Source organism: Miscanthus floridulus, chromosome 5, assembly GCF_019320115.1.
Source record: "Miscanthus floridulus cultivar M001 chromosome 5, ASM1932011v1, whole genome shotgun sequence".
Lineage (NCBI taxonomy): Eukaryota > Viridiplantae > Streptophyta > Magnoliopsida > Poales > Poaceae > Miscanthus > Miscanthus floridulus.
In genome coordinates, this window is record NC_089584.1 from 11309183 (window position 1) to 11330053 (window position 20871).

General features: G+C 43.7%; 1 protein-coding gene across 2 annotated transcripts; it reads right to left on the minus strand.

The window, feature by feature from the left end:
* Positions 1-6171: 6171 nt before the first annotated feature.
* LOC136451516 (E3 ubiquitin-protein ligase At1g12760-like) lies at positions 6172-10625 on the minus strand. 2 transcript variants are annotated; one of them, XM_066452213.1, is made up of 6 exons: positions 10439-10625; positions 9749-9956; positions 7782-8585; positions 7409-7534; positions 7056-7332; positions 6172-6972 (listed from the first exon to the last, which is right to left on the minus strand). In XM_066452213.1, exons 3-6 carry the CDS (start codon positions 8375-8377, stop codon positions 6748-6750), a joined length of 1224 nt encoding a protein of 407 aa, XP_066308310.1. In that variant the 5' UTR covers positions 8378-8585; positions 9749-9956; positions 10439-10625; the 3' UTR covers positions 6172-6747. The 2 variants fall into 2 exon arrangements, with proteins under 2 accessions (XP_066308310.1, XP_066308311.1); XM_066452214.1 differs by lacking the exon at positions 9749-9956.
* Positions 10626-20871: the final 10246 nt, after the last annotated feature.

Consider the following 20871-nt stretch of genomic DNA (forward strand, 5'->3'; position numbering starts at 1 on the left):
TTTATGAATTTCTTCTCTGGCACATTTATTATACCCTTTATATTCAAGAAGAATCCAGATGGTACCTAGATGCTTGCTATGCATTTAAACATGCTTTCCTTCTCTTCTTTGCTAAGAGTGTAGCTGGCAGGACTTAAGTAATGACGTATATCATCTGTCTTCTTTGGATACAGGTTGTCTCGTTATTTCAAACACCGCAGGTCCTGTCGTGCTTCAAGTGTATCCTTAGGCTTCCCATACACACCCATGAAGCCTAGCAGGTTCACACAAAGATTCTTCGTTAGGTGCATCACGTCGATCGTGCTACGGACCTCTAGGACTTATCAATAGGGTAGCTCCCAAAATATGGACTTTTTCTTCCACATGGGTGCGTGACCGTCGACATCGTTTAGAACAGGTTTGCTACCATGTGCCTTTCCAAATACTATTTTCACATCCTTGACTATAATGAGTACATCATCACCAGTTCAGTTGTCCGGCTTGGTCTAGTGATCTGCCTTACCTTTAAAATGTTTGTCTTTCTTTCTTAGGGGGTGATTCGTAGGAAGAAATCGACGATGGCCAAGGTACACGACCTTTCGATATTTTTTCAAGAATATACCTTTAATGTCATCAAAATAATGCATGCATGCATTATATCCCTTATTTAATTGTCCTAAAAGATTACTTAGAGCAGGTCAATCATTGATTGTTACGAACAACAATGCTCGCAGGTCAAAGTGCTCCTGTTTGTGCTCATCCCACACACGTCCACCTGGTCTGTTTCACAAAAGTAGAAGTTCTTCAACTAGTGGCCTCAGGTACACATCGATGTCGTTGCCAGATTGCCTTGGACCTTGGATGAGCACTGGCATCATAATAAACTTACGCTTCATGCATAATCAGGGAGAAAGGTTGTAGATATATAAAGTAATAGGTCAAGTGCTATGACTACTGCTCTACTCTCCGAAAGGATTCATACCATCCATACTTAAAGTAAACCTTAAGTTTCTTGCGTCATTTACAAACTCCAGGAATTCTCTATCAATTGCTCTCCACTGGGACCCATCAGCAGGGCGTCTCAACATATTGTCAACCTTACGGTCTTCTTTGTACCATCGCAACAACTTTATATGGTCTTTGTTTCTGAACAGACGTTTCAAGCGTGGTATTATAGGAGCATACCACATAATCTTGACAGAGATTTTCTTCGTGGGATGTTCGCCCTCAACATTACCAGGGTCATCTCGCCCGATCTTATACCGCGATGTATGATATACCAGGCATGCATCTAACTTCTTGCACTTCTCGTCACGGTAGAGGATGCAGTCATTAGGACATGCATGTATCTTCTGGATTTCTAATCCCAAAGGGCAGACTACCTGTTTTGCTTTATATGTAGTGACGAGCAATTCGTTATCCTTTGAAAGCATCTTTTTTTAGATTTTTAGTAACTCCCCAAATCCCTTGTCAGATACCTCATTCTTTGTCTTCCATTGCAGCAATTTCAGTGTGATACCCAACTTTTTTTGCCCCGCATCACAAGTTGGGTATAGCAATTTTTTGTGATCCTCTAGCATGCGCTCGAACTTAATCTTTCCCTTTTTACTTTCGCATTCTCTTTGGACGTCACGAATGGCCTGACCAAGATTATTAGCGGGCTCATCTTCTGCCCCTACCTCTTCTTCAGCTTCCTCCATTGCAGTATCATTGAATGCACCATATTTAGCAATAATGTCATCATCGTCCCATTGTTCTTCTTCACCTTCTTCTATTACAACCCCGGTTTCTCTGTGCTTCATCCAACAAATATAATTTGGCATGAAACCCGACTTCAACAAGTGTGAATGAAGACTCATTGAGCTAGCATATTCCTTCAAATTCTTATATATAGCACATGGGCAATACATGAAACCATCGTGCTTGTTTGCCTCGGCCACACATAAGAAAGAATGCACGCCCTCAATGAACTCCTAGGAGCGGTGATCAGCATTGTACATCCAATGCCGGCTCATCTGCATTACATGACATACATATCATATTAAAATCTAGAACATAATTAGTTAATTATACGACATACATATCACCACACAAGGTATTAATTTATGAAAGTCTTGCTACAATGTAGACAATCCCAACTAACACTAAAAACTAAAACTAAAATACATTTCAGCAGCATAAGGATTTCGCGACCAATCCTAACTAAAACAGATAGATCATGCGTTTGTTCAACATGTATGGGCTTCTTCCGTAGGATCACTACCTCATCAGCCGCCGTAGCCGCATGTGCAAGAGAGTTTTGCACGTGTTCAATATACTCTTCCTCCCAGTACCAGCCTGAACATCCAGTGCCATCCCACTGAAATTAAAATAAAAAATTAAAACTCTAATCACAATCATCATAAAAATAAGTATAAATTAACCATAATCACCAAATACGACAAAATAACTTGATTCGGACACTTGTAGAAGATACGGCTCATGTTGGGACACTCCTTCCTCACCCGGTACTCCATCATAATTTTCTCCTCACACTTGCCGCATGCAATGAGAGAGAGGTCCGACCTCAGTCGCTTTAGAACCCGATGAGTGGCCGAGGACTAGGAAGCAGTTGCCATCTACTCTCTATACTCATTTTTAATATAATATAAATTTCTCATTTTATAAACAAATAAAATTAAAAAACTCTAAAATTCTCTATATCTCTAAACCATAAAGTGTGCTATGCATGCTAGAAATGAAAGCTGAATACTAGTTTTGAATAACTACTTTAACCTTTCTTTATCCAAATATGCAAACTTTAAAGTAATTTTATGCTTAAATGGCTTACAAATAAAAAAAATCATCATAAAAAACCACATATATCTAGTCCACAAAATAAGATATGCTACTGATGAAACATGAGAGTATAAAGTTGGTAAACTTTAGAACCGAAGAATCGATGAGGAATCGAAGAAAGACGATGAGGAAGAAGAGAGGTCGGCGATGAAGCAAGAACACTGAGCTCGAAGTGGCTCAGGCTCGGGGAGGAAGAAGAGGTATATAGGAGAGGACCTTTAGTCTCGGTTGGATACAAAAATCAGAACTAAATGTCACTTTCTAGTCCCGGACGGAGCCTCCAGCCAGGAGTAGACTTTTACTCCCGGTTGGAGGGACCAACCGAGAATAAAAGTTAACCTTTAGTCCCGGTTGATAACTCCAACCGGGACTAAAGATCCCCTGCAGCAAAAGGCTGCCACGGTAGCCATTGGATAGATACTTTTAGTCCCGGTTAGATTTACCAACCGGGACTAAAGGTTTCTTAGTCTTGAACGTGAAAAATATTGGGACTAAAGCCAAATTTCGAAGGGGATCAGACATCGACGACCTGTGAGATCGACGGAGAGCGCACAGCGCAGGTGGAGCCGCACACCGACAGTCAGACTCAGGCCTGGCCGCCGCCCGCCGGCGATCCAGATCCACCATTCTTACTCTTCTCCAGCTCCTGCTCCTCTCTCTGGGGCATGCTGTACGTGCAGCGAGCTATCGTTCACTCCATTACAAGTTGAAGAAGAGGCAGACAATCTAGCTCGCCCGTAAGCTAAACTTGTTCCTCCCGAATGTTTTGGATCGTCAATTCAATTCCTGATGCATGCGCGCACAGAAAAGTGTCGCGGTCGGTCAGTTATCTGAGCACTTGGAAACACCATTTACCAGCAGGTAGCTGATGCTTAATCATGCACACACACCACAAGAGAAATAAACCAGGTCGTTATTATATGTATATATATTTCATTCATTTACACTCAAGTTTCACCGATCATCACCTCCTCGTATATGTATTATCACCTAGGAGTAGTAATCAATACAATCCAATCAATCAGCCAGCTGCCCAGCTGATGAAGTATCACCTCCAAATAAAAGAAGCCAACCTACACTGACGACGCACAGTGATCGCCCGGGGCAGTCCGATCGATCCCCAGGCTATGTTCAGTATATATATGTACCCGCGCCCGGTAGTCCGTCGGCCTCAGTCGGCGTCGTGGTCGTGCCAGCACAGGAGCATGGAGACGCACCTGCCGAGGATGTACAGCCTCGTCTTGTGCTGCTTCAGCTCGGCGTTGCAGCGGCCAGCGAGGCCGCCCACGGTCTTCTGCCGCCGCCGGCGGCGGCCGTACGCCGAGCACACGGCGGAGCGAGGGATAGAGGCCGAGATCGACTCCTTGGACGACACCCTAGCCATCTGGCTGATGATGAGATGCGCGCGCGCGGTAGAATGGTTTGCCGCGCTTTGCAGCTGCAGAGGTGGTGAATGTGGAAGGAGTGATGTCGTAGATTGGTTGAGCGCCGGACGGAGAGTACGTGGCTGGGATGCCGATGGTTAAATAGCTAGGGCCGGGCTGGCCGGGGTCGGTTCGTGCCCGGTCCCCGGTGGCGCGCATTGGCAGTTCTGCCCTCGAGCACCCTCTCCGTGCAGACCGAGGCAGCAGATCGGTCAAACATGTCCCGAGCCCACACACGCCCACTCGACCAGCCACCACACGACACGACGCGTGCAATGCATGGCCGCCCGCCCGGCCCCATCGGCGCTCGCTCGCTCCATCACCATCTCATCTCGCCCACGCGAGCCCGCTCTCGAGCGCGCGCGGCGCTCTCGAGAGGTCCAGGCCACCGCCACCGCCACCGCCGCCGCACCCGCATGATGCATACGTGGCGCGCGGTGACGACGCACCAGCTCGGCCGGCCCCGCCGCCGCCGCGCCACGCACACAGCTAGCCTAGCCTAGCCAAACGCACGCGCACGGGCATGCATGCACGCGCTGACGCGCGCGGGGCGGGGCTCGATCCGCCGCCTCGTCGTCGTCTTCCTCCGGCACACCACGTTCTTTTGTCCTTATCGCCTGGCCGCGCCCACACGATCGTACGCTAGCTAGCTAGGGCCTAGGGCCCGGGGCCGCCGCGTGCCCGCGCGTCCTGCCAGTCTGCCTGCCTGCCCTGTGCCGCCTTCGCTCGACAGCGCCAGGCTACAGGAACCGGGTTGGAGGGCCGGCAGAATGAGAGGGATGGTTCTGTGTCCGTGTATACAGAAGTTGCATGATTTGGCATGATTATTGGCCCGTCGGTCATGATCATGAGGGAGATAGGCCCAGCGGCACGTGAAATCGGGCCCGTCGCACGCGCACGGACAGATGGAGATAGGTCTCTCCAATTCTTGACCAGATTCAGCTATCCTCGGTGCCTCAGTATCCACCACCAGGCACCAGCAGCCAGCTGAACTGTGGTTTTCTTTTCAAAGATCCACCAGCTGATTTGTGAAAACTGAAAAGAAAATCTTGTGTCTGATTTGCTTGTTCTTGTCCCAGCGCATTTAGACAAAGTAACCAACGCACTGTTATGCAGTCAGTCAGTCACACAATCCTGAGCTCAGTCGTCGTTAATACTAGTGCAGATCCAGTAATTTCAGGATAGCGTGGGCTGTGTACGTCACTCTATTCTGTTACTGCCTCCTTTAAAAAAATCTAAGTCTTGTCAAAGTCAAACTAAAGTTAGGTAAAAAAATTATCAGTAGATATGACTTCAAATAGATATATTATAAAAAAAATGTTATGATCAATTTAATGATACTTATTTAGTATAATAAATATTATTTTTCTATATAAATCTGATCAAACTTTAAATCATTTAACTTAACGCTATTCTAAAATTGTATGTTTTTTGGGATGAAAGAGGTATATTAGAGATTATTTTTTTGTCTTCAAAAATATCTTAGAGATCGATTCCAGGCTGCCGAAACAGGAAAGAGGCGAGGAGCAACAGTAAAGTGGTCAGCTTAGCATAGCTGTACCTGTACTGTGTGCCTCCTGCACAGTATCATCATCGGAGCAAACCAAGAAAAGGAACTAATAATTGGAGACGTTCTTCTTCTCTCTAGGGGGAATTTGGGGATGCAAGGACAGCAACAGTTGACAGTGCAGCTTTCATGTGTGGGAGCATCAGGTTGTTGGATCTGCATTTGTGCTGGTATGATTCACTCTAAATAAACGTGAGGAATTAGGAAATGTGGGTTCATATTTCACGGATTGATGTGCTCTCTTTTTCATCATGGATAGATCTGTCCGTGCACTTACAGTAACCCAGTCACTATTGCCTCGCTGTTACAGAGACCTGCATGCATACATCTTTAGAATAGAAGGAACTGTACCTTGCAGACATGTAGTACCAATTATCTAGCATATATACATGAATCTATGCAATGTACAAGATTAACCATTACAGGAGCTGCAGGGGTGCCAGCTGATCAGGTAGCATTTTTCAGCTTGTTCGACTTATCCCATATTCAGCTTGTTCGACTTCTTTTTTCAACCGAAACAGTGTTTCTCTCTCACAACAATTCAGCCGGAACAGTATTTTTCAGCCAGCAGCCAAGTTTCAGACCAGCGAACGGGGCCTAGACAGTCACCAGCCAACTTCTAACGCCAAGGAGGTTAGCAACATAGCATCAACCACCAACGCAGTGGGGTCATCTTAGGTGGCCACCACCAGCACCCAGCAGACATGGTTTCTACGCCAAAATGTTTCAGCCAAGAACAATACTGAACACACTGCTCTGCACTGCAGGCAGGAAATGCTATATTGGCAATATGAAACAAGTCCATCAGGAAAAAAAAGGACTTGTTGGACCATACAGTGTGTAACCTTCCCACTTGTAGTTTGTTATATGTTCATCAGTTTAATTAGTCCGCATCAACCTCTTCATGCTCATGGGAGAGGCCAAGAGAGCAGAGAGCAGCTACCGTTGTGACTCGACGTCATTGCCTACTCTGTTGGCGTTGTCAGGACCCACAGAGCCATTCTCTGGATTACTTGTTGAGCCCCCTATCTCAGCCTTGCAAAGAGGGCACAACGCGTTTATCTGGAGCCATTTATCTATGCATTCCATGTGGAAGACATGTGCACAGGGAAGTTCACGCAGATCTTCATTGTTTGAGAACTTTGACAAGCAGATGCAGCAAATCTGCAGATCCCCAATAATCAAATTTGTTACAAATGTGTAATAGGCAGCATGATATATGAAAAGGAATATGGGAGAGAGCTCACAGCATCTTCTGCAGAAATAATTCGCTCCTTGTCAGTTCCAACCGCCAAGAATCCACCACCATCTTCTCCCACATCCCCATCATGAACCCTTTTCGATTGGAACTTGTATGCCACCAAAGTATTGATTGCCGCCGTGGTAGCGCCTCTGTTCAGATCCAAATCCTCATGGACGCCCAGAATGGATATTATACAGGGCAGGCAGCAGCATATCATTGTACATAAAATGAAAGGCAGGGCGTAGCCAATGAAGCCGAACGCAAGAAATACTATACAGATCCTGAAAATGGTAACAAACAAAAGATAAAACATCTAGGTTGTGGATTATTAAGAATTGCAACCTGAGCACCACATACCTGTACAAGTTAGGGGCATCATGGGCAGAAGAACGACTACCAAATATCCACACATTTCCCACAACGAACCAGACAGCAAAGAAACAATCCAGCATCAATTTAAAGCAAGCGACCATCGCGTAAAACCTACAAAGATTAATGCATCGTTACTTCATTATGAACTGAAATATCAGAGGAAAAAACTTCAAACAGTGGCAGCATTTTGACAGGACACCTTTCAAATATCAAATCCAGAGTACAAAAAAGTCATAGGAAGTACTGAAAGACTAATGTTTTATGTGGTTATTATTAGGAAAAAGGCTGCAAAATATTATTGAAGATAGGTGATCATTCAGTTATGTACATACAGATTTATCCAATGGAAGAATGTTACCTTGGACTTGCCAGTGGTAAGTTAATTCTTGAGACTCCAGTACTGTTGGCACCGTCCACAGCTTCTGATGTGCGAGGAGATGAGACTGCTGCATAAGAATTAGTCTCGGATATGTTCCGTTCTGACGAACTTTGGGGTGGCATCTCCTGCTCCATGTTTGGTCGGTTGCGGTGAAGATAGCGCCAATAAAGATGTGGAAGAATAGCAATACAACCAATTGTATAGCCAAGAAGCCACGCAAATAATGGAGCGTGTGGGTGCTCATTCCTTGATACAGACAGAACAGCAATAGCTGCTACAATCTGGCTAAGATTTACAATAAGCTCGATTGAGATCCAGAAGCCAGAATTCAAAGGATTCTGTTGACGATGGCCTCGATCTATTCTTGCAGAGGATGCATTATGAGAGTTAGATACATCATTTGTGCCAGAAGATCTTTCTGGTCCTGGTGGAACTTCATTCAAAGGACCTCTGCTGTGATGCAACTCATCCAAGCCATTGGGGTCATCCTGGTGAGATGTTGATGGGGAGGTACCATCACTCATTGGTATGTCAATTGTGTGATCACGTTGGCTCAAGTTTCCAGTGTGAGCCATCAATAAAGGATGATTGTGTGATTGGCCTTCAGGTGTGATAAAACAGGAGCAACATTCACAAACTAGACAGTCATTTGGCACATTGGTTTGATACCCTCCTTTGACATGCAGTGATCTTCTACTCTATTAAATATCCTTGTCACAAACACTTAACTAGGGTACTTTATTTTCCTTCCTAGTGCAGCACCTGAGGTAACTTTTAGTCTACCTGAAGAAAAGTAAAGTAAACCAAGTATCAATCGACTGCAAATCTGCTTGATTAAACTATGAAAGACTTTGTCTAAGCTCAGACAGCATAATTGACTAGACAGGATTAGACTAGAAGGAAAGATTACAACCAGGTTATATGGAGTATTTCTGAAGACTAGAGCCTTTGTCTAAGGTAAACCCCACTTTCCATAATCCCAACTAGCATTCTTCTAATTTTGACATTACATCCAACTATTGCATCCTACTTCCCTGCCAAACTAGAGCTTGACTGCAAATTAGTAATGCAAGGAAAATACTCGTCTCCATTTTTCTGTTAAAGAGAAGACTGATACAGAGGTACAGCATGTCAATATACATCCTTATTTTTCCAGCGTTATACTGATATGGAACGAAATATCATAATAATATACTACAGCCTAGTAAGGAATGGGGTACAATCTGCTACACTAAAACAACATAATACCAAGCTGCTGTCCACACCTTAGCTATAGTTTGGCAAGGAGGCGTTGCAGTGTCTGTGAGCGAACCAAACATTAACAGGCTAACACAACAACGAGGCCGGCCGTGGTACTCAAACGTTGGTTCAAAAGAAGATTGTTCAGAAATGCAGCAACGAAGAGGAAAACATCGTACACCTATAGAAAGCTGCAACTGAATCCCCTAACAGTCACCACAGCTTGTTCGTTCTCCCAAATCACCTGAAGAACTAACAATCTACGTTGCACCGATACAGGATACTGATACGCCGATACCGATACGGCGATACGGTGATACGTCATTTTCCAAAAACAAGGATACGCCGATACGGCAAGTATATAAATATACCAAAAAATCAGAATACACCTACTGAGAACATTTTTCACTCTAGCAGAACAATCAACAAATAAAAATGGCAAAACATAGACATTGCTAGTTCCATGAAGTATCTAAGATACTTGATTTTAAGGTTCTTACAGCACAATAATTAATATTGGTTTTAACATTTTTACAGCAGAATAATAAATAATAGGATACAAGCCTACAAGGGACACAAGCCAAATCCCTAAACACTACCACTTGCCATCCCTAAACAACAACAATAAAAGAAATCTAGAGTTTGAAAGTTGGAATGCAGATTAAGAACTGACCGGAGGAGATCTAGAAGTTGTATGAATAGCTGACCTGAGGCGGCAACCTGTGGCCTGCGGGCGTCGGCGGTGGCGGCAGGAGCCGGCGGCGTCAGCGGCGTCGGCAGGAGCGGGCGATGGTGGCCGCCTGCCGACCTCCTGGCTCGATGCAATGGTGGCGATGCTGTGAATGTGTGACTAGTCTAAATGGACCACCAAAATGGGCTGCTGAGATGATGGACTTCAATTTGAGAGGTTATAGGCTGTGAAGCATCGGACAAGTATCAGTCAAGTATCGACTAGGTATCGGGATTTAATTTATTTATCTTTATTGCTGTATTTTTCTGATACTTCACCGGTACCGTATCGGCAGCGTATCGACGTATCTGATACGTATCACGATACCGGTATGACAGTTCATGGAAGTATCGGTGTAACGTAGTTAACAATCAGCAAGACGTGAGGAAGAGGAACAGCGCCTGCAGCTAAGAGACCAAATCCTAGGCGCGTTGAATCAAAGGAAAAGGAGCATAGCCCGATCGCCGCCGCACCACAGCAAAGATGGCTAATCGCCTAATCGACAACAACAGCACATTACACAACCAACTGGGGCGAGCAAATCGGCAAGGCGAGGCCTATGCTAGACTGACCGAAGAGGAACGGAATGAAACAAGGCTCCCTACCCCCATTCCGCTGGTACGGACCGCGAGGCAGGACAGAGGAAGTAAGGTGGGCGGCAATATACCTAGCGGGAACCGGGGCTCCGATTCGGGCCGGTGACCGGCAGCTCTCGTCGATGCGAGCGAATTTCCCCTCCGCCTTCCTGTTCCTTTCCCCTCGACTCGTTTGTCCTCTTGCCGTCCGTCGCTTCTGTTCTGTAATGTAGCCGCCCCAGGTACAGCGGTCGGGGGTCGTCGTCCTCGGCGGGGAGGTGAGAGGACGAACACCCGGAGAGAGGAGAAGGCAAGGGGTAGCTCGGTAAATATAGGCAGCTCTCGGGGTGGCAGGATCGGACGGCCGGGGCGTGCCGTCGTTGACAACCAGCGCATGCGATGCGGGGTTAGGCTCTCTTCGTAAACCTAAACATAAAACGAATCTTCAACATAATACATATAGTCTCCAATAAAATATTATATAGAAGACCTATCTTAAGTGTCAGGATAGGTATAACCTAAATCTGATTATCCTTTCTTCCTAAAAACCTATTTACAGAAAAAGTTTTAGGTCTTCTCGTTAAAAAAGATAAAAAATAAGTATTGAATCCTTTGCCTGTAGCGCTACCAAAAAAAAAACGAATAGATCTTGTATTTTAGGTCGTAGTTGTTGGAGACAGTCTTAGAGCCAGCCAGCCTCCCTTGCTTGGTTACTATTATCCTCCATTTGGAAATGGAAACCTGTATACGATTCGGCGGCGGTGCTCGTTAAGGAACTACGAGATGGCTTACTCGTGTCGTTTAGCGTCTTTGCCCAAATGCTGGGCAGGACGGAGAAAATGGGCAATGGGGAATCACATGTTCCGCGTTCTTTCAATGGGGAGTACGTTGTGCAAACTTTCAGGAGAAAACGTGGAGGTGCACGGCTAAAATTGACATTTTCTAATTTGCAAAGCTAGCCAGCTAGCATGCCAGCTTCAGTACTTTCTTTTGGAAACAAGGTACTAGTACATTGTATTCTTCTCCACGACATGCCTGGGTAATTGTGTAAAACAGAATGACATCTGAAGTCCTTGTAAGGTTCTCTAGTCATCTTCTTCATTCGCGGGCTAGAACTTGGTTCTGTTATATCTATAAAAAAAATCTTCTTCATCAGCGATCGAAGGCATGCATCTGTTGGATATAATATGGGCTTGGCCTATATGATATTTAATAAATCAAATAAAACTCTATGGTATGTAACATTAAGCTGTTGTATGGTTTAATACCATACGAAATTTTGATTAAACGTTGACTCAACTTATATGGTTAGAAATTATTCATCTAAATTGAGAAGCTGAGAAAAGGACAAAGGCGTGCCACACGCGCACGCGCCGTCGCCGCCGGCGGCCGGGCCGAGGCCGAGGCGAGACAGGCAGGCGGGCGTGACCAGTCTTTTGCCACTTAATCCACATAATCACGGGAGTTACTCACTTTGATGGTGGAGGCGAACTGATGGTGTCAGTTACCGTCTTTTGCGCTTCCGATTCTCCGTCTCCTGGGATTCTCCGCTATCCCTCAACCTTCCCATCACACCCATATATCCAAGTCCTCCATCAGTCCAGATCTAAGTCTTCGGCAATCACTCTCAAGAGAAACCACATCTCAGCAGCCTTCTGGCTTTCCAGTCCCATACCTCTGCACGCACGGAGCAGCAGGGAGAGCAGGTGCCTCCGAACCCTCGCCCGCTTGAGAACCTTGCACGGGGTGTGCGGCCCATTAGGTTTTAGGGAGCGATCCGCGACTGCTCATCTCTTCCTGGTGGTGATCACTCTTGGAACCTATCTTCTTCCCGGTGATTGTCTGCGAAACAACAAGGCATCTTCTTCCTGGTGATCCGTTTGTGGGATTGCACTGCTGTAACACCCTAGGTGTTCAGCTTGCATAATTTGACTTGCATTGCATGAGCATGAGCATCAATCATTCATATTTAAACTTTTACATTTGAAACATGTGATTGAAATATATGAAACATGCTTGATATTTTATGTTTCTTTGTATATATGCATATGATCACGAGTGAATACATATAAATGGTTGATGTGAGTCACTAAAATATCTTAGCTACACTTAGGATGACTAGTGAAATAATGTTCATGAAGATCACTTTGCATGATCAAGTACTTAAGTGATGCTATGCATGTTGACCTGGAAAGCTTTATGGGCAACCCATGTATGAAATGATTGTGTGACCTTATCAATAGCTTGAACATGTTTAGAGTGTCATTATGAGCAACTTTGGTATTCATGGCTAGGACTAATTTGGTCACTAAGTCATAGTTCAAGTATGAGTCATCATTTGAATGTAATGGGTTTGACCAAGTTTGAACTATATGATAGAGACTTTGCATGGATGTGTGCACTAAAGTAAAGTTGTAGTGTTGGATGAGAGGGACAACTTTTATTTTTGGGTCATAGGCTAGTTTAGCCCCTAACATACTTAAAAATTGCTCACAAGAATCAGTATTTCATTGATTTCAACACTCAGGAAAAGTCTTGCGTGCTTGTAGTTTTACAGGTCACTACTTTGAGTTGATTTTACTCTCTATCCATTGCAAATTAGACCTTGATTTCTAAAGGAGTTTTGTAGCTAGTACTTAGGGCTACTGAGTTCTGTTTAGGTTGTTTGAACTAACAAGCTATGGATTAGGAGTTTTATCGCTGTCAGACCGCGTCGTCAGGCTCGGTTCGGGGCTCTAATGGCCAACTCGTTCGGTCTTCAGTGGCCGACCGGCAACAGAGCATGGCCGCCGCGTGGTGGAAGTGAAGCCGCGCGTCACCGCTGGTCTGAGCAGCCAGGCCACGTTGAGCCACAACGCGCCTTCATCATCCCCAGCACTCGCCCGCTCCATCCACGCGCTCTCATTTCGCTCTCTGCCTCTTCCTTCACCCAACCGCAGCAGTTGTAGCAGCGGACAGCGCCGCCGTCGTCATTGCCGGCCACCCCGCTCGCCTTGCGCCGTGTCACTGTTGCTTCTTCGCACTGCAGCAGTGTCATTGCCACCTCCACCGCAGCACCGCGCCACCTCCACCGAGCACCGCGCCACCTCCATCGAGCACCGCGCCACCTCCATCGAGCACCGCAGCCACTCCACCGTCATCCCAGAGTCTCACCGCACCCACATTGCTTACTAACCGCGCCCGGTAAGTCGTCGTGGCCGCACCACCTCTGACCACCTTTCGCCAGTAGCGGTTGGTGCTTTAGAACCGCTATCGTGTGTAGCAGCTCGTAGACTCATTAGATTGAGTCATTGCGGTCACCGCCGATGTAGCGCCATTAGTCCCGCTCTGCCGTGCCACCACTGATGCCGCCGCCAGTGCTTAGCTCCTGGCAATAGGTCCAGCTTGTCAGCTCAATAGGTGCGGGAGGTCATGGGGATCACGGTTGGGTCGGTGTCGTCGCCGAAGAGGGTCGCCGTCGGTGAATTCCGGTTGTTCCACGCCACGCTCTGTATTGCCATAGCTGACGTGTGGGGTCGACTGAACCGAGGGCTCCAGCTGTCAGTGACTCGATGGAGAAAGCTAGTTCATCTGTTTTCAGATTTGATGCAAACTTAAAAAAAAAGAAATGATAAGTGGAGTTATAGAGATCCAAATCTGGTGAACCAAATTTTGTTGTATTCCTTAGAAAGTATAGTTTTTTTATAAAAATATGAAATGTGCATTTTCTGGTATGGTGATTTAAATATAGTTAAATGAGTGCTTTTTGTATGCTTACCATTTTGTAAATTAGATATCTTGAGCTAGAAAAATGATAAAAAATGTGATTCTAATTTTGTGGGTTTTGTATTGAATATGCTCTAGCTAGAAAAAATATATAACCTGTTGCTTGACACTTTTCTATAGGATTTTCCATTTTCACTAAAATAACCCTTGCTAGCTTGTCATTTTTGCATAGGATGTTATACATGTGCAAATAGTATGAAATTTCCACAGTAGCCTATTGTGAGCATTAGTAGTCTACTGTAATTTTCTGAGAATTTATTATGCACATTGGGTATATGTTTATTATTTAACCTAATTATCTAGTTAAATTGATAAAGGCATTTAAATGAATAGTTTGGGATTGGACATTATGATTTGTTGAGTGTATGTGATGTCCTTGTACTGTTGGTATGATTGGTGAGGTCAAATTTGGAATGACTATATGCAATAGAAATATCGTTGCTTTATAATTCGGGTGAGAAGAGTTTTCGGACAGATTCTGTGGTTTGGTATGTAGCATAGCAAGAATGATGTTTGCTGTAAAAATGGTTAATAACAAAGTTGTAGGTAACTTCTTCATATATCTTGTGTCAAAATTTTAGGACAATAGGCCAAAGGGTTTAGGAGTTATAGCTATTTAAAGTTAGTATTCCGAAATGCTCGCTCTCTAGAATTTCTGGATAGCACTGGTTTGATTGTCTATTTTGGCTAAGATAGATTGCGAATTAGCTTTTGGAGATCAAATAAGAGTTGTAGACAATTTTATAATCTTTCTAGAAATTCCTAAGATCACAACATTTGGATGAGTAGAAATTCAGTTGTGAGTAAAACAAGTAGCTGCTGTTTTGTGGTATAGTAAATAAATTATTGAAGTGTTTGATTAAGTAATCAAGAAGAGATATGCACATACTCAGTAAAATATGATGCACTTGTTATTACTTTAACACCATGCTATTAAGAATACTTACAAGAATGCATTCATCATGTATCATCATACTATACTCATCAGCATGTATGCATTCGCAATATCTTATGTCATATCCATACATATAGGATCGACAGAGGAGATAACGTTGCTGGAATTCAACGAAGGAGAGAAAGGGGACCAGCAGGAGATTCCTCAAGCCGCAGCTCCCGAAGAAGAGGAGCACACCCCTAGAAGAGCTTCTAGAGTGCCCTGACCACCGCCCCACTTCCTTTCTGAAAGGCAAGTCCTGAAGCATTCTAAGTCTCTAGTATTTTATAAAATATTACTCGAGTCCTTTATGATTGATGCATTAGGTTATAAGAGTTGATTGGAACCCATTGATGCATATATTTTCCTTGTCCAGAAATATACCTTTAACCCTATGTAGGTCTAGGATCGAATATATGCTTAGCCATGCTTAGACCAGTAGAAGTCGGGTGATTTTCTGTCACCTGCGAGATATAGGTGGATACCAAAGCACGGTTGGCTATATTTGCTATCATGGAAAAGAATCATGGGATAATGTAAATCGAGGCCGGGCAGAGTCTATGGTAGGTTGGCTCATGTGATTCCGTCTATGCCGATTAAGGACCGTACCGTTGTTGGACCTTTTGACAAGATTGAACGCATGCCTATCGCTTAACTGGCCGGATAACTCATTTCGACCGCGAAGCCGAGTAGCTCAACTCAGGCTGAGCCTCGCTCTATAAGAGTGCGCACTCTGGATGGTAGTAAGGATATGTGGGGAGCCAAACTGAGCCCAAGGGCAGGCTGGGCCTAAACGTCCTGCATTTGGTGTCCCTGATTGTGCAGCGCTAGGCGAACCCGCGAAATATGTACTTGAGTTGTACCAAAGGTTACCTAAGGCTACCATGGCTGGTAGACCTGGGTTTGTGTTAGGAATAAATTCCCAGCTGGTTGAAATCGATTCGAATCACCGTCTCTCCCGGATAGTGAGAAACTTGGCTAGCTCTAACTTCGTAGTAATTGTATTATGGAATATGATGGTTCAGATAGATATGAAATTTCTATACCTGCTATGGTTACTATTGTATGCTCCTAAAATGATTTACCACTTGTTTGGCATAGGATAGTTGCTAATTTAGAGATGGATAGTCATAATTAACTTGATAACGGAATCAAAATTATATAACTAAGTTAATCGCTTCTTACGCAAAATGTTGTCAAGCTACAACCACTTATACAGCCTTGCATAATCCTTGGAGTCAATTTATTTCTAGTTTATGATAGGTAAGTCTAGCTGAGTACCTTCTCGTACTTAGGGTTTTATTTCCCATTGTTGCAGGATGGCATAATTTATCATGGTTATTGCAAGAGTTGCTTCTATCCCGCTGTGGATGAGGAGTAGGCCTTGGGCTAGGCTTCTTTATTAATCCTTCTTTATGATTTTATGGACTGTGATCGTATGTCAGCACTGTACTAAACTATGTTGGCAAATGCTACTTTCAAACTTAATTTGCTTTCGCTATTATCTATCAAACCTGGTTTGTAATAACTTTATTTCATACTCTGATGATGGAAATGTATCTGCGAACTTTATGCAATATGTGACATGTATGTTGAATTATATATGATCTTGGTTGTTTGTGGATTGTTTATTGAGACCCATCGTGGTACTCAACAGACTACCGGGTTTATATGGGCTCAAGTATAATAGTGCGACCGCTTGTGGGCTGCCATTGTACTTGTGCTCTTATAAATTGGTCGGTTCTGCGACTAGCTGGTATCGGAGCAAGGTTCAACTATTAATTGTCACATGTGTATTTAAAACAAAGGTTTTTATTTTCCAAAATCCCTTTTCTAGCAACTAATAGTTGTATAAATAGGTATTTGAAATCTAAAGTGTGCTAGTGATCACTTTCCTTATGCCCAAATTAAGGACTATTAGGTGGCTATTTAAGTACTAACATGGGGGTTTTAATTTCGTTGTCCATACGACGTGCTATTGTATAGATGTCATTCATTTGAATGGTAATATATGGATCAAATGTCTCTACGCCAAGATAAATTGATGAGTGGCATGACCACAAGATGTGAGCGTGCGGTCGGGGAGAGTTAGCTTTGGTACGGCTAGGTATGCATGCTTGCATGTGTATGTGGTACACATTTAATTGTAGGTATAAACTAGTTATCGGGTAGCTTTGATACAGAAGTATATGTATGGGTATACATATATGGAAGTATTTAGATTTACATTCTGCATATTTAATGATGGATTAGGCTAAAATGAAACTCTTATGCAGGTACACTAACAACGAAACATGTAGCTCGACTAGTTACGCTATATATGAGAGAACGTATGTATGCCACCGTATATGTCATTAGAAATAATTTTTTCTAAGTTTATGAGGAATGTACGGAACGTGCATGCATCATGATAATTATCATTCAAATAATTACATTGTTCCTTCCCTTATAAATTTCTTACTCGGTTATATAACTCTTATCCATTATGGCCTTGTCTCACAAAAAGTTGTACATGTTGATGGTATAGATGGCAGCACCAGTTGGATGTGAGAATTTCCTGATGGTTTTTGGAACTCCTACTCTGTTGTGGAGAGTTTTGCACTTTGCGGGGTACCATGAACCGCCCCTTTATCATTGGGAATGAAGAGTACTTGGAGGGACAGCTATGGTATGAGGTGCGGCTAACTATACCAGCCCATACACAAGCACCCTTCTAGCAGGAGTGGAAGGCAGAATCTGAGGGGAAAACTCCTTGGGAGGCTGCCCAGGTAGTGGTGTTGATACAAAATGTGACACACTGTGCCTCACACACAGCAAGCCGGAAAGCGTGGCTTCAATCGGGTTCCCGGGTGCTTCGTGGTCCGAAAACGTGCCAGTCAGTTTGACCGGAAAAAACTAACAAGGGATAAAACAATTAAATGCCAAACCGGAACATATTGGGTGAGACCAGATAGTTCCATATATACGGCCCTGAAGCCACTTACAACGACATATAGCTATAGGAAGCTGTCTGCCAATGAGTTTATAAACCATTCAGCTAATCGTAAGATGAACACAAGTAAATATTCGATTGCCGAATGCATGTGCATGGGAAGACATGCTTGAACAAGTGAAATTAATTATGAGTTAATGCATAACCAAGCTCAAGCAGTTCAGCCGAGTTGGGGTCCATGAAGAAGGAACATGCAAATAAATACGATTAAACTAATCTAAAACCTGCATCTGCCGCACGACACCTAGTTTCGTTAAAGTTTAAACGTAATTAATATGCACGAACCCACGACATGTGACAATCTAGATTAAAATAATTCAGTCATTATGAGCATGTTATCTATTTGCAAAGGTAATATGAAAAGCAATGATCATTGAAGCACGAATAAAACCATAAGAGAGAGCCAAACAATATCAATCTAGATTGGACAGAAGTGTGTTACAAATATATAAAGTATTTAAAACATGTAACACTGGATAACTTAATGAATCTATTTAGATTTGCCGTATCTAATAGAGCCGATAACTATCTTGCTTTCACTAAGCATATTGAGTAAACGCCTGCCGCACGGTATCTACCCAAAAACAAAGCATAAGCAAAGACTTCTTGATTATCAAGCAAAGATCCACTGCACGACCATTGAAAACAAACAAGACTACTTGCATCACGTCTAAATCCACCGCATGATACTAAACATGATAACAAGGTTGTCGGAACTTACTGGAGGTCGATGGATCAATGACTCCTCTCGAAGAACTCGACGACACGACTAAAAGGACTCGAAAGTTGGCACAGGGGCCTGGTTGTATTAATTTGGTTGTGAACCCGATTCCTTGCCCTAAACTCTCAGAGTCCTTTATTATTACAACTTTCATCTTTTCGATCAGCCTCGCCTGCCATCTTCTGCTTTCCCGAATGGAGTCACTGTCTTCTGGAGTAACCGACCGCACAAGCATTTAGCCGACCGCTTGTTTTGTTTGCCGAATACCCTTCTTCCCGCATGCGGGTCCACCTGTCATCCTCCAGAATCGACCGAAATCCAGTGTTAACACATGCCCCCTCAATTTCGGGATAAAAGTTGTTTTATTCTGAAATTGACCATAAGCTCCTTCTTCCTCCTAGGTCAGCACCGTTCAACACCGCAGCCGCTGTCCAAAAATTCAAGCCTTCAGCGCAACTTCGGACCTACTTCGAATCTTCAATGGCGACCTAGGATGAAATCCCAAAGGTAAACTTTACTTATATTCAGCAATTTCCATTTGATCTTCCCTGTTCCTCTTTTGGCTTATTCCTCTTTGATTTCAATCACCTTCTAAAGGAATACAAAAATCAGATTTTGATCCCCTATGCTGCCAACCTCGATTCCTATTTCCTCGGCCCAATAGGAAATCCTGACCCTTTTGAAATTATCAAGAAGGAAACCCAAAGAATCCCTTTCAAATCTGGGATCACCTCGCCAAACCGATGGCCAAACACGTTCAAGAATTGGCCATTTCCCCCAATCGCCGGATGACGGAATTGGTACAGGAGAATGTTGGAGAAAAGTAGTAGCCACTAGGAAAGTCAAGACATCAGTCATTGTCTGGAATTATCCTTAGCAGAAACACCCAGAAACGATTCCCTTTTGATAGCAGCTTCCCATTTTTGGTCTGACACCATTAATGCCTTCATCTTTGGCCATGGTATGATGACCATCACTTTAGCCGATGTGTTCATGATGACTGGCTTGAACGTGTCACTACCAGTATATCCCTATAAGTACAAGAGCAAAAGTAATCAAAGAGCCATCAGCATTGGATGTGGATGGGTCAAATACATCCAGAACTACATGAATGCATCTGGCACCATCTCTGACAAAGAGTTGAAAGCCTTCATGAATATGTAGCTATGCAGATTCATCTTCTGTGGAAAATCCAATGAACCAACCCTGAATCACATGGTGATGGCTGAAGACTTAGCCGCAGGCACTCAGATCCCACTAGGCAAATATCTCTTAGGGTCCGTTTATCATATGATGCATCAGATTACTCTTCAGATGCACCAAGGTAGAGAAATCTCTTGTGTGAATGGTCCCTGGTGGCTAATTCAAATGTGGCTCCAGCTATATATGCATCAGATAACCTCTGTGAGCCTCTTCAATCTAAGTTTTCCTTCAGTTAACTATGCTGAAGGCAGTACAGCAAAGGTTAAGGCTTGTCAGACTTATGGAGAAGCAGCATCATCCATCAGCATCGACATAGACATCGGTCATTTCTTCAAGCTGTTTTTCAAAGGATTCGGCAATGTGCTCTGGTTTCCTTACAGAGAAAATGAAAATTTGACTTTGCCCTGCAAGTTTAGCTATGAAATTGATTGTTTAGGTCAAGAATCCACGGAGATCTTCAACTCCTTTATCAAACCTTGCACTCTGCCAGTCCGAATTTCATCATGGAAGGTTAGTGCAGTCTACCTATGAATTCTACTATCCAAATATGGTGGCCAGACAATTAGGATGTGGCCAGCTGCCCCCAAGATTCCTCTTCTCAACAATCATAAAGTCAAGGGAAGTAATAGCAGAAAGAATGGAAGCCAAGAAAATCTTTGAATTAGGATGGAAATTGCCAACATACGAACCATCTCCATTTGGGCTAATAGATGTCGCTCATCCCTTCTTTGTCTCTTGGTGGCAAGAATGCATGCCCATATCTTCAATATATCAATTCATCCTTTATGCAAAAACTTATAGCCCGATTTTACTTCTGATAGTGAGGTAATTTCATTATGCTCATCATTTCCCACTCTTGAATTCACTTCTTATTTTAACATCTGGTTATGCACAGGATCTTGAGTCTACT